This window comes from Petaurus breviceps, unplaced genomic scaffold (genome assembly GCF_028583685.1).
Source record: "Petaurus breviceps papuanus isolate PSGF00001 unplaced genomic scaffold, PetGlider_PUasm1.0 90604, whole genome shotgun sequence".
In the NCBI taxonomy this organism is placed as follows: Eukaryota; Metazoa; Chordata; class Mammalia; order Diprotodontia; family Petauridae; genus Petaurus; species Petaurus breviceps.
Window position 1 is genome coordinate 6,101,333 of NW_027187285.1, and position 13,823 is coordinate 6,115,155.

General features: G+C 35.1%; 1 protein-coding gene across 1 annotated transcript in view; it reads right to left on the reverse strand.

Moving 5' to 3' along the window:
- Window positions 1–13,823, reverse strand: part of PPP2R3A (protein phosphatase 2 regulatory subunit B''alpha) — a 69,136-nt gene that overhangs the window by 25,379 nt on the left and 29,934 nt on the right. The window contains exons 5-9 of the mRNA XM_069063928.1: window positions 12,906–13,062; window positions 9,711–9,759; window positions 5,064–5,153; window positions 3,442–3,617; window positions 2,580–2,698 (exon numbers count right to left, since the gene is read on the reverse strand). Coding sequence (XP_068920029.1) covers window positions 2,580–2,698; window positions 3,442–3,617; window positions 5,064–5,153; window positions 9,711–9,759; window positions 12,906–13,062 — 591 coding nt within the window. The remainder of the gene's footprint in view (window positions 1–2,579; window positions 2,699–3,441; window positions 3,618–5,063; window positions 5,154–9,710; window positions 9,760–12,905; window positions 13,063–13,823) is intronic.

The following is a 13,823-nucleotide window of genomic DNA, read 5'->3' on the forward strand; positions in this document are numbered from 1 at the left end:
ACAGGTCACCCAAAGAGTAATGGAAAGATACATGACGGGTGAAAGTAGGCTTCAAAATTTTGGCAATGAATTTCCCCTGTGGAAATTTACCAGAGGACATGTGTAAGAATCTCAAAGGATGAGAAAGTTTGGATAGACTGTAATTCAGATCTTTGGAGTATCACATCAGTGAAATCATGGATCCATCAAAGTATTGAATTATCCTCTGAAGGAATTCTCTTGACTAAACAAAAATTTTTAATCACCTTTAATCCAGCTTTGGCTGGAATCACACAAAGCAATTCTCTAGACTTCTGTACAAATATTTTAATTATAAAAATATCTTATTACCATAATTAGATCTTGAGGGACTGGAGTCTTTTATGTTTAGTTAGTTCTCTCTAGTAATTCCTCTTGATTTCATTAACTTGGTAAAATACTGTGTAGTCAGTGGTACTTTATGAAAATGAATGATGTGATGACTTTGTAACACTGGAGGGAAATAGCTGCTTCAGGGAGATCAAATCTACCAAAGTTAAGATGGAAAATTGTGGATGGGGTAGAAGTCTAGTTAGGTAGATCTAGAAGTGTCAGTGACTACCCAAAGAATAGTGATTGATTTAATGAAGTAAATTTGAAGGATGGTCTTTAGTGGAGTGCTGAAGAACTGTTTCAAACACTTGAATAGAGATTTATATAACATGCTTATCAAATTTTCAGACTACACAAAACTGAGAGGTGAGGATAATTATTACAGTGGATGACAGACTGGAACAATGAGTTAAATCTTATAAGATTATAGTTAATAAATGTAAAATCCTATATATGTGGTTCATACTCCCTCCTCCCCCATAAAAAAAAAAAACCCAACCATACTACTGTACAGGTTGAGATTTGGCTAAATGATAGTTCATGTAAAAAGGGCTCATGGGATTTTAGCAATGTAAAAAATTATAGTTGACAACCAAAAAAAAATGTGATTTTAGGCTACGTTAACAGAAGAATAATATCTAGCATTAATCTTAAAAAAACAACTGTACTTGAAAATTCCTTGGGTTTAACACAAACTTCTTGTTCTTTTCTGTATACTGAAACATATTTGGTGATGACTGTTAACTTCACAATAAAAAAGAAAACAATTCTCCAGGTTATCTTAATTTGAATTTATCTTATTCGTGATTTTAAGCCTTCTTTCACATACTTTATTAAATAGTTTGTAGTTCTTTTAAGAAGTGTTTGTTCATATGCCCTGGTTGGGCTGGTAGTGCTCTAATTATAGATGTTGTCTCATCTTTATCCTTTTGTTAATTTAATACTTACTTTGACAACTAAGTCTGAAAGATTCTTCAGAGAATTTCTCAAGTTTTCCCAATCTTTGCAATGAGTGTTCACACATGTGCTTTCATAATTCATAAGCAGTTTGTTTCCATTTCCTAGGTAAGTGTTTCATCAAATGACCATTTTGTTCCATTTTAGTACAGAACAAAACCAACTCTGACAACTCTTTTATTTGAATTTTTGATGTGAACCTTTTAGCCACCTTTTCCATGTACTTGTAACATTTTTATGTCCTCTAGTTTAATTTATTACAATGATATGTATAAAGGATGTGGTTCTCTTCCCCCAGGAGTATACAAATTTGCTGACTGTTAGACAAAGGTTGCATGTTTACATGGATTCTAAAAACTAATTCCCTTTTCTATTAACCTGACAGTGTGGAAGAAGAAGGTTATAAAGGACTGAGTCTCTTTTGCATTTTGAATTTCATGGACTACTGTGACCAAAAACCAAAACCAAAAACGTCCTCTTTCTCTTTGGTGGCCAACCTTCTGATGATGAGCTTCTCTGTACTCCATCAATAGTTTTTCCTGGGACAGTAGAGATATTCTATCGTTGGGCTCACACTCAAACCTTTTCTAATGTGGTAGAAACTGTCAAAGAATGCATTCCACTAGTATACCTTTTAAGAACCCAGGGTTACCTCCATGTTATAATGATGTACTAATGTGATACCTGAATGTGCTGAGTTATTTTCACAACTTGACTCAAATTATTTTTAATAGTTATTTTTAATCATGGAAGATGCTCATCACCTGGACATAAAAATTAATTCCCAGGTTTATATCTATTTCTGTGCTATTTTTAGAATTCCCAAAGGTGTTAAATGTATAGAGAGTGTAAAACTTGATTGAAAGACCTCAGACTTCTGTGACACGGGAGTGATTTGGCTTTTTCAGCTATGTGGCATAGTGGAAAGAAGATTAAGTGAGTGTCTAGTTGTGTCTCAAGTAGCAGTTGTGTGATCACAAACAAGTTATTTCCCCCAGCTTCCATTTCTGTTTGATGAGTTGCTGACTATATGGATTGTAAACGCTAAAATTGACCAGAAGAGAATCTTAGTTTTACACATAGTCCTTCTTTTCCAGTTTTTATGGGTGTATGGTCAAGTTCAGAGTAACAAAAATAAAAATTATTTTAAAAAAGAATATAGGTTTTTTGGGGGCAAATTATAAAATGTGACTCTGTGGCACTTTTCCTGCTCTAAATATATATACCTATGGTCTTATATCATTTGTAATCATATTAAATTACAACAATACCTTTTGCACTGCAAAGGGATCTCTCTGTTCATGGTCCAGGTATTTCTCCAGATTAAAGAAGGTGTCATAAAAAATATGAGCCATTCTGCATCTCTTCAGGTCTCTAAGAGTTATTTTACCTGCATAAAGAGCAAAGTCTGTAATTTCATCAAAAGCTTATGAAGTGAAAAAAATTTTGTCCAGTTTAAAAACAATAGGTACACATTTTATTATTATGAAAATCCATTTCTTCCCCTGACAGAACGTTTATTATAAATAACTTAGTTCACAGTTACACTGTATTAGAAATGCTAACTTTGGTAAAGAATACATGAAAGAGCTCTTGTCCTCAATAAACTTGAGATACTCTAAGGAAGAATTTGAAGAGTTAAACAATTTAGTCGTTTTGGGTTATGCCATTCAACAAACATATGCATTCTGTAAAGTTTGGTGTAGTAGAAAGAACAACAGGTTCAAAATCACAAGACATGAATTTGGATTTTGCATTACCTGCATGTAAAGCTGAACCTATGATTTAACTTTTATGAGCCCCAATTTCCTTATCTGTTTATCTACCTTTTAGGATTGTTACAAAGCTTAAATGCAATAATGTATGTAAAGCATTTTGAGACTTTATTTATTTATTTTAAGCAATTGGGGTTAAGAACTTGCTCAAGGTTACATGGCCAGTTATTTCTGGGTGGGTGCTAAGTATCTGGGCCCAGATTCGATCCCAGGTCATCCCGACTCTGGGGCCAGTGCTCTTACTCACTGTGCCACCTGGCCGCCCACATTTTGAGACTTTAAAAGATTATATAAACATCTACTACTAATAACAGTAATTACTATAAAAGGACTGGGTGCAACAATAAATCAATATTACCATCAAGTTCTGGCTTCACCAGGTCAAGCATCTGGCAGAGCAAGTCATGGAATGGCAATGGTTCAATACCCATGGCTTCCATTCTTTCACACTGTTCTTCATAGAAATATTCAAGTTCATACATGGAGAGCACACCATCCCCATCCAAATCCATACAGCGGAACCAATATTCAATGCTAGTAAATAAAGAAACATTAGTTTTTTTGTAATATAAAGTATACTACTTTATAGCATTTTATGAAATATTCAGTGTCCTTTATTAATATTTCTGTACACTCTGAAAGTCCTTAATCACACTATTTTGTCCTGTGATACAGGCTTCCAACATATACTATTAGATTTTAAAAATAGCTAGTTTTGTTTATTATCAATGTATATAGTTTAAAAAATAATAATGCAGGGACTGGGCATCTTTAAGTAAGGGGCAATATTCTATAACAAAAACAATTGAGAGTCACATAAGTAAAAAGCAACTTCATTTTGCGTTTTTAAAAAAGAGTAAATTAAAATGTTCAAATATTATGAATAGGCAACTATTAAAATACAAAATTATGAAGTATATCATTCAGTTTTATGTAACTATTTAAAATATTTAAATCCCTATTTTAAATTTGGAAACAAATGTTTTAAAGCTCTTTCCCTCATTTCTAGTTGAGAGTAATAAGTATAAGAGTAATTAATATACATGTTTTTGTAGAGGAAAAGGTCTAGGTCTACTTTCATGGAATAATGGCATCTTCTGACCTTTACAGGATATTGGTCATAAAGATATTTAAAACTGTGTTTTGTGTTTTTGCATAATTTTAATAAAGCAAAAATAGTACCTACATATATTATAAAAGAAATAAAATCTGCATTATGCATTACTCTGTTTCCAGCCCAGTCACTTTTTTGACATTTGCATGATCTCTGGTCCACTGGTGTGGTCTTGCTTGATGCTGAACTTTCTTGGGTACAATCCTTCTCAGTTAGGGATCTCTTACCCTGGGGACTGGGTGGTTCTGACTGGTGGCCTCCTCTGGCTGGCTAGTCCCAGCTATGATTAACAATCCACTTGGACCATTATCTAGGGTTATCCACACTGCCTGCCTCTGCACCCACTAGACTTTGCCATCTCTCCTAACACAATCCTCCCACCTCTTTCTGGATCTGGAACTGTAATCAAAACAGTATTGACATTGCTAATGCAAAGACTGTGCCAATTAATAGTCCCCTATCACCATCCCCTGACAGCCCAAACCAAACCATCCCATCCTCATCACTTTTCTGTAGCCTTTTGTTTCCTCTTATTACAATTTCCTTGAAGGCAAGAATTGTTTCACTTTGTACTTGTAGCCTTAGCAAAGTACTTCGCACAAAGTAACTACTTTACAAATGCTTTTTCATTCTTTCATATGCGATTGCCTATGCAAATGAATGGTCTAAGTAGAAATGTTTTTGACTAGTTTCTTATTAGCTTGGGAAGTCAAATACTATAAAATTATGTCATATACATGTTGCAATATATTGTTTTGTTTTTTCTCTTTCAAGTAACTTCAAAATACAGTGCTTCTCCACGCTTCAACTCTAAAACTGTGTTAAGCATAATGAGGTAGCACAGAAAGATAACTTAGAAATCATACCTTGTCAGATTTCTTTTGTCTTCTTCAGAGATCAGAAACCATACAAAATCTGCATAGCTCATTCTTCCCTCTTTTTGCACGACGTTCCCCCTAAAAAAGATGTAAGTGAAAAGTTCAGGGCAGTATCTTGGATAAATTTGGTGGGATGACATTCAGAAGTCACAGTAACATTTTTCTGTGGAAGGTTTGTAATTTTGTTTCAGGAACATTTAAATTAACAAAATGGATATACTTTAAGTTAATGTTCCAATGAGTGACTTAACTTATTTGCTAAGACTGAGAAATGAAAACTCACAGGCATTTTCAAATTCATATTCAAATTAACTAAAGGTTTATCTACTTTATTGTTTTTTTTTTCCATAAAACCAGCTCTTAGTTTTATGTATTAGTTCAATGGTTTTCTTAATTTCAATTTTATTAATCTCTTCTTTGGTTTTCAGAATTTCTAATTTGGTATTTAATTGGGGATTTTTAAGTTGTTCTTTTTCTAGTTTTTTTAGTTGCATGACCAATTCAGGGATCTCCTCTTTCTCTATTTTATTCATGTAAGCATTGAGAGATAGAAAACTTCTCTTAGAAACCACTTTTGCTGCATCCCATAAATTCTGGTATGTTGTCTCATTATTGTGTCATTCTTCTTGGATGAAGTTACTGTTTCTATGATTTATTGTTAAAGTCACTCACTCACTCTTCAGGATTATTTAGTTTTCAATTTTTAGTGTATCTTTCTATGGCCCTTTATTACATGTATGTGTGGGGGAAGTGAAAACTTCTCAGAACTTCCCTCTTCCTTCCCCCACTCCTTCTTCTGCTGTTAATCAGCAGTAAGCCCTTTCAGGAGACTTTCAGATTTCCTACTTCTTCGGGCCCCTCTTCCCTTTCCCTTGCTGTCAATCAGCCTCCTTGGAGGGCTCCTCTGTGGTTTACCATTGGAGAAGATTTTCCAGCGGAAACTTGAGCCTACCCCCCCAACCAATAGGAGAAGGGACCCCATTAGGGTATAAATTCTTGTTCTGCCTTTTTTTTTTTTTTTAAAGCAATCAGGGTTAAGTAACTTGCTCAAGGTTACACGGCCAGTTATTTCTGGGTGTGGTGCTAAGTATCTGAGCCCAGATTTGATCCCCAGGTCATCCCGACACTGGAGCCGGTGCTCTTACTCGCTGAGCCACCTGGCCGCCCCTAAGGATTGAAGAAGTTAACTTTTTTAAAATTATTATTATTTTTGCTTTTTGGAGGGCAATTGGGGTTAAGTGACTTGCCCAAAGTCACACGGCTAATTTGTGTTTTTTTTTTTACATGTCTGAGGTCAGATCCGAACCCAGGTCCTCCTGACTCCAGGGCCGGTGCTCTATTCACTGCACCACCTAGCCGCCCCACTTGTTCTGCCTTTTGTAAAGTGCCTCTTCCGCATGATCAGTCATGGGGAAGACTGCCCTCTTCACCCAGAGAAGAGAATAAATTCCTGTTCTTATCCTAAGAGATCTCCATATTCTTGATTAAATTTTGGATGAGATTTTTCATCACAAACACATGTAATTTTTATTGCATCATGATCTGAGAAGGATGCATTTAATACTTCTGCCTTTCTGCATTGGACTATGAGGTTTTTATGCCTAATACATGGTCAATTTTTGTGCAAGTGCCATATACTGCTGAGAATAAGGTATATTTCTTTCTATCCCCATTCAATTTTCTCCAGAGGTCTACTATGTCTAACTTTTCTAAAATTCTATTCATCTCCTTAACTTTTTTCCTCTTAGATTTATTTAGTTCTGAGAGGGGAAGGATGAGGTCCTCACTAGTATAATTTTGTTGTCTATTTCTTTCTGTAACTCCCTTAACTTTTCCTCTAAGAATGGATGCTATACCACTTGGTGCATATATGTTTAGTAATGATATTACTTCATTGTCCATGGTACTTTTTAGCAGGATGTAGTTTCCTTCCTTATCACTTTTAATTAGATGTATTTTTGCTTTTTCTTTATCTGAGATCAGGATTGCTACCTTTGCTTTATTTTTTACTTTTTACCTTTTTTTTTTACTTCAGCTGAAACATAATATATTTTGTTCCAGCCTTTTCCCTTTACCTCTGCTTCAAATGTGTTTCTTGTAAACAACATATAGTAGGATTATGGTTTTTAATCCATCCTGCTATCCATTTCTGTTTTATGGGAGAGTTCATTCCATTCAAATTCCCAGTTATGATTACTATCTGTGGGCATTTGCAAATATTAAATTCTAAAGAAAAACTAGTCTTCATTTTAGAGCCAAATGGTATGCAGAATGGACCACTCTTTCTTTCTCCTGCATTTTCTTTTTTTTAAATTAAGCAATCAGGGTTAAGTAACTTGCTCAAGGTTACACAGCCAGTCATTTCTGGGTGTGGTGCTGAGTGTCTGAGCCCGGGATTTGATCTCCAGGTTGTCCCAACACTGGAGCCAGTACTCTTACTCGCTGAGCCACCTGGCCGCCCCATCTCCTGCATTTTCTATGGGGTGAGATAAAGGCTGCTTTACCAATATGCATTTGGTACTATAAATACCGTACAAAGAAAGAAAATGACTTTGAAGTGAGCTCCTACATTGGAGCTGGTCCATATGAATGCAGTTGTGGAGGCCCTGGGCCATAGGTTATAAGAATAATTAACAAAGCTGTTCATATGAGAATGGGCTATGTCAAACAATTTGCTTCTCTTTCATTAAAGATTTTAAGTGGAAGCTGGATGGCCACTTGACATCCATGTCACAGAAAGAATTCTTGGTCAGGTATAGGTGGGGAAAAATGACCTTTGCAATAGTTTTTAACTCAGATTCTGTGAAAAAAATTTTTTTCATTTTGGAGGGGGGAAGGAAGGGCAATTGGGGTTAAGTGATTTGCCCAAGGTCACATGGCTAGTAAGTGAATGAAATTTTTTTAACTGAATTTGAACAATGGGATTGGGTCAGTACTTATCCCTTCATACTTTCTTGCTTAGTGTTCTTTGTTGACAAAGATTATCTATGGAAAAAGACTACAGTGAATTAACTTAGAAAGAGGCTGACCATAACTGCAGCTCTTTAAATATTCTAAAGGGAAGATTAGGCCACTGTCATTAACCAGACTCTCATGTCCTTTTGAGTTTGTGAAGTTTAAGAGCAATGGTTCTAGATTTTCAAAAAATAAAGAACCTTTAAATAGAATAGATTGATAGGGAAGCCACAAAGATAACTAAGAACAGAAAATGAGGACAATAAGGAGTAATAATTATTCTGATGGCCCCTCTCAGATGAGCTACTTTTATTTCTGTATAGAGCAGAACCCTATTGGATACTCTCTCTTCCATGGCTTTTCATGGCAATGGTCTCTATTTTCCTTATTCCTATCTGTTCACTCCTCAGTCTTCTTTGATGGATTATCATTCATATCATAAACCTTAGCTGTATACCCTTTTTCCTTCATTCTCTAAACTAACAGTGACCTCATCAGCTTACATGGGTTTTATTCTCATCTTTAGCACTAAAGTCTACTAAAGATTGCTAAGTCTACATACATATTCAGTCTTAGTTTCTGTCAGTCAACAAGTATATATTAAGTACCTACTATGCATCAAGTACTGTGCTAGGCATTGGGGATATAAATACAAATAAACAGTTTTTTCTCACAGAGAGTTTACATTCTAATGGGAGAGACACTAAATGTTTGTAAAAATATATACAGGCCAGAATGGAAGCTTCTTGAAGGCAAGGACTATTTCATTATACTCTTTGTATTCCCAGTTCCTAGTAAAATACTTGGTATATAGTAGGTGCTTAATAAATGCTTGTTTATTGATTGAAAAAAAACATAGCCTAATTTAAATAGAAATACATACAAAATAGTTAAATACAAGGTAGTTTGGGAGGGAGCAAAGGGAGCGAGGTGGCACAGTGAACAGAGTGCTGGACCTGGAGTCAGAAACACTCGTCTTCCTGCATTCAAATCTCCCTTTAGACACCTACTAACTGTGTGACCCTGGGCAAGTTATTTAACCATTTGCCTCAGTTTCCCCAGCTATAAAATGAATTGGAGAAGGAAATGGCGAACCACTCCAATATCTTTGCCAAGATAACCCCAAATGGGGTCACAAAGAATCAGATACAACAAATCTCTATGACTTCTATCACTTATAAACTCTTTTGTTTGGTACTTTTAAAGCCATAACTTGGCCCCAACCTACTTTTCTAGGCTTATTCCATATTACATAAGTTTATATGTGGAGTTAAGCTGGACTTTTTTGTTCTTCACACGTGGCACACCATCTCCCAACTGTATGCCTTTTCAATAGCTGCCTCCCAGTCATGGAAAGTACCTCCTTATCACCTCTGCCTCTTAGAAATCTAGTTTCCTTAAAAGCTAAATTCACCTTCTTTATGAAGCCTTTCCTGACTTCCCCAGGTTCAAGTACCTTCCCCCAACAAATAATCTTGTTTTTATTTTGAACAGTTTCTATATTGTGTTACATGTACATGTTTTCCCCCTACATTACCCTCTAATAAAATGTAAGCTTAAGGGCAGGAACTTAAGAACTCAGGTCTGCCCCCTTCCCCTTTATTCTTTCCCAAACTTAATATGTTCAGTCAAACAAGAATTTGTAAAGTGCTTAATGAAATCCCTGAAGCATTTTCTTACCTTGTAACTGCTCCAGAAAATATTCTTTCAATAATCCTATTTGATGATGCTGAAAATGATTGAAGAACAAAAATTAGAAACATATTCTTTATGATCTATATACTTTTATAAATCTATCTTCATCTTGCTACAGAATTGTAGATTGTGAAAGCATCATAGATAAACTGTAGCACTTCTCTGTTACTGGTAAAGGCTTCAAGTTAAACCCTAACAACCGTCCTTGATGAGAACATGATTAGGGCTGCATGCCCATTCTCTCTTATGACTCCTGATTCAACTCCTAATCAAAGATATTTATTTAAAGATTAAAGCATCCTGTCAGAAAACTGGGCAGACTGAAGAAGGTAGGGATGTGTGTGTACTGTGATTGCAGTAATATTGGGATATATACCAGTATTTTAGGTTAAGGAACACATAAGACTTATGATGAAAAATGCTATTTACCTTCAGAGAAAGAATTGATGTCGTTTGGGTTTTTTTTTTTTTTTTTTGCTTTTTAGAGGGGGGAAGGCAGGGCAATTGGGGTTAAGTGACTTGCCTAAGGTCACACAGCCAGTAAGTGTTAAGTGTCTGAGGTCAGATTTTAATTCAGGTTCTCCTGACTCCAAAGCCATTGCTCTACTCACTGTGCCACCTAGCCGCCCCCTGATGGCATCTTAATGAAGACTGAAGTATACTTTTTTTACTTTATTAATCTTGGGTTTGTTTTTTTTTTAGGTCTGCATTTTCTTTTGCACTATGGGAAATATGGAAATGTTTTGCATTGGTATAAGGTGTAAGCTGGTGGCATAAACCAAATTTCTACTCAATTGTTTTTAAGTTTACATAGTAGTTCTTGTCCTGTTTCCTAGTAAGTTATACCCAATGTAATTTATAAAAAACTGTGCTATTTGTTTTGGCTGTTTTTGTCTCCTGCTTAACTAGTTTGTTCAATGATCTGCAAGTTCATACTTCAGTGTGAACTAGTTTTGATGTCTATGGCTTTATAATTTTGTCTAACAAGATACCAGTGTAACTGGATGAAATGTGAAGTATGTTCTTCGGCCACACAGAAGAGTCTAATTAAGTTTGTATTCATTTTGTTCCTAGTGAGAAACAATTCAATAGAGTATAGCTCAGAGTTTGGTAAACTGAAATATACAAACTTCTAGGGGAAGGGGGGGGGGGTAGAACTGCTGGGAAGACTTCAAAGTAGTTGGGCACAAAACAGATTTAGGCCATAAATTTATACTATATGATGCCATAATAAGCCCCAATTAGATAAAAGATACCATAAAAAATGAGAGGAGATGGAATATGGTCTATGCAATTTAGATAGACAGACCTATGGTTAGAGGTAGAACTTTTAACTAAGTAAGAACTTGAGGGGATTGTAAAAGATAAAAACAGTCAATTTCAATTACAAAAAAATTAAATTTTTGCCCACATAAAATCAGTATAGCTAGAAGAAGAAGAGAAACCATCAAGGTGAAAAAAATCTAAACTATAAAAGGAACTGATTCAAGATCAAATGCTATTCTTTCAATAGATAAGTGGTTAATGGCTGTGAACAATTTTCATTTTTTTCTTTTTTCCTTCTCACTTTCAGATTTCTTCCCTCCCTATTCCCTCTCCTATCTATTGAGAAGGCAAGATAAAACTCATTACAAATAAGAAGATACACAAAACTAATTTCCACATTAACTATGTTCTGGAAAAACAAAACAAAAACAATGAAAAAACCCCCAAATCCAACAACAATGAGAAAAAGAAAGAAGAAAAAATATTCTTAAATCTATATTCTCAGTGGATAAAGGATGTGGATAGCATTTTTCATTATGAGTCCTTTGGAATTGTGATGGATCACTGCATTGTTTAGTTACTACTTCTTTCACAGATGATTATCTTTACAATATTGCTGTTACTATGTAAATTGTTATGAACGATTTTCATAGGAAGAAATATAAACTGACAACAAACATGAAAAAATGCTGCAAATCACTAATAAGATGAATGCAAACAAAAATAACTCTGAAGTTTCAATAAAAAATAAAATTAGCAAAAATAATAAAAGGCATAAACAGTTAACTGTGGGAAGATAGACACACTAGGGCACTGTTGGTAGAATTGTAAACTCATCGCAACATTGTGGGAAACAATTTGGAATCACACTTGAAAAAGTGACTAAAATGTTATCTTTTGATGCAACATCATTCTCTGCTGGTCATATATGCTGAGGGGATCAAAGACAAGGGAGGGAATTCCCATATCTACCACAATATTCATATAAGTAGGAACAGAAAAAACTAGAAACACAGTAGGTTCCATGAATTAAGGAGTAGCTTAACAAATTTATGTGTAATTGCTTATTACTGTGGCATAGGAAATGACAAATATGAGGAGTTCAGAGAGCCTTGGAGAGACATGTATGAACTAATACAGAACAAAGAAAGCAAAACTAAGAGAACAATATACACACTGAGGGAAAGTAAAAAACAATAACACTAAAAATGATACCAGAATTGTGTTCAGTGCAATGCTCAATCTTAGCTCTAGAGCACTTTAGACGTAGCAAACGCCAGGTATGGAAAGAAGCATGTATTGTCAGATGTGGCCAATGTGAATGATTATTTTACTTAATTATGCTTTTTTTTTGGACAGTAGGGGTTTCTACTGGGGGATAAGAGGAGACCAGGAGTAACAATGATATTTTAAAAATCATCCACAAAACATTTTAAAGAACACTAAATGACACTAGATTTCAGAATGACCAGGTCCAGAGGTCTGATGAAGCATACTTTCCTCCTCTCGTTAAAGAGGGGGTAGATTGCAGTTGGAGAATGCTATATATGCTGTTAGATATGTTTGACTGGTAGCTTTGTTTCTTAAATGTTTCCCTATTACAAAGTGGGGTTCCACAGAAGGAACATTATTGGAAAGTGACAGTGATGAACACTAAATAAAAAACCCCACTAAAATCAGCACATTAAAAATAAACTATGAATAAGATAATCTCAACTCTTTAAACTAATATTTTCTATTCTAAAACAGACAATCCATTAGATTTTTCCATGAAGAAATGGATATTCCCAACCAATGGAATGTATGATATTTTATTAGCCAGTCTTCATCTTTAGAACCAATAATCTTGTGCCTATTTTGGTAGTACATGTACTAAAATGTGATCATACAGGTAAGATTAGTAGAACAACTTACCCTGGTCATTATATCTAGATAGATCAGTTTGGTTGATGTAGAGGTCATGATCACTGTCTAGTTCCCAGAATTTACAGTAAATGACATAGAAATGTTCATAGGAGAAGTAATCTGTGATTTGATTTATGTCTTCTTCTTCTTCCAAAAGGGCTAATGTCTGAAATTACACGAACAGAAGGAGAAATTTATTGTAAAATCATGAAATAGGAGCTTTAGTCAACATAGGAAAAGCCTGAAGACCTTATGACAATTTTTTTGTTATAGTAACTTTATAATAATTCACATTTACACAGCAAAGTTCTGAATGACCAGTTCAAGGAAGGATGATCCTCTGGTACCAGTATGGCAGCTCTCCAAAATGCCAGTGCTAGGTCAGAGAACTAAGGAATACAGGGAGCAGGGGGTGGGGGAACTGACATTACCAGAGATTTCAGGAAGGAGAAAACTCAAAGACCTTGAATATAAACAGATAAATCACTAACAGCAGAAGGAAATAGGACCTTCAGGTCTAGTAAATTAATTTAGGCATCTTTGAATAAATATTGTGAAACAAAAGAAAATGATCCAACACTTGATGAAACCAAGGATCCTATGGAACAAGAGGAGAGCACAGAACCCCAATATACTGTTCCTGAGTGGATCAAAAGAGAAATGAGAATTATTGAGAGCAGAATTTATGACCGGCAAAGCATAAAACAATGGGCAAAATAGAAAAACTGGAATCTGAGATGGCAAGTCTCAACAAAGAATTAAAAGAAAATGACAGACTGGGAATGCAAATGCATAGAACTGAAGGACAACTTAGAAGAAGAGAATAAAAAAAATCCCCTTTCATACCCTTTAAATCAGAGACTCCATTACTGGGCTTATACCCCAAGGAAGTCACAGATAAGAAGAAAGTACCCAAATACACCAAAA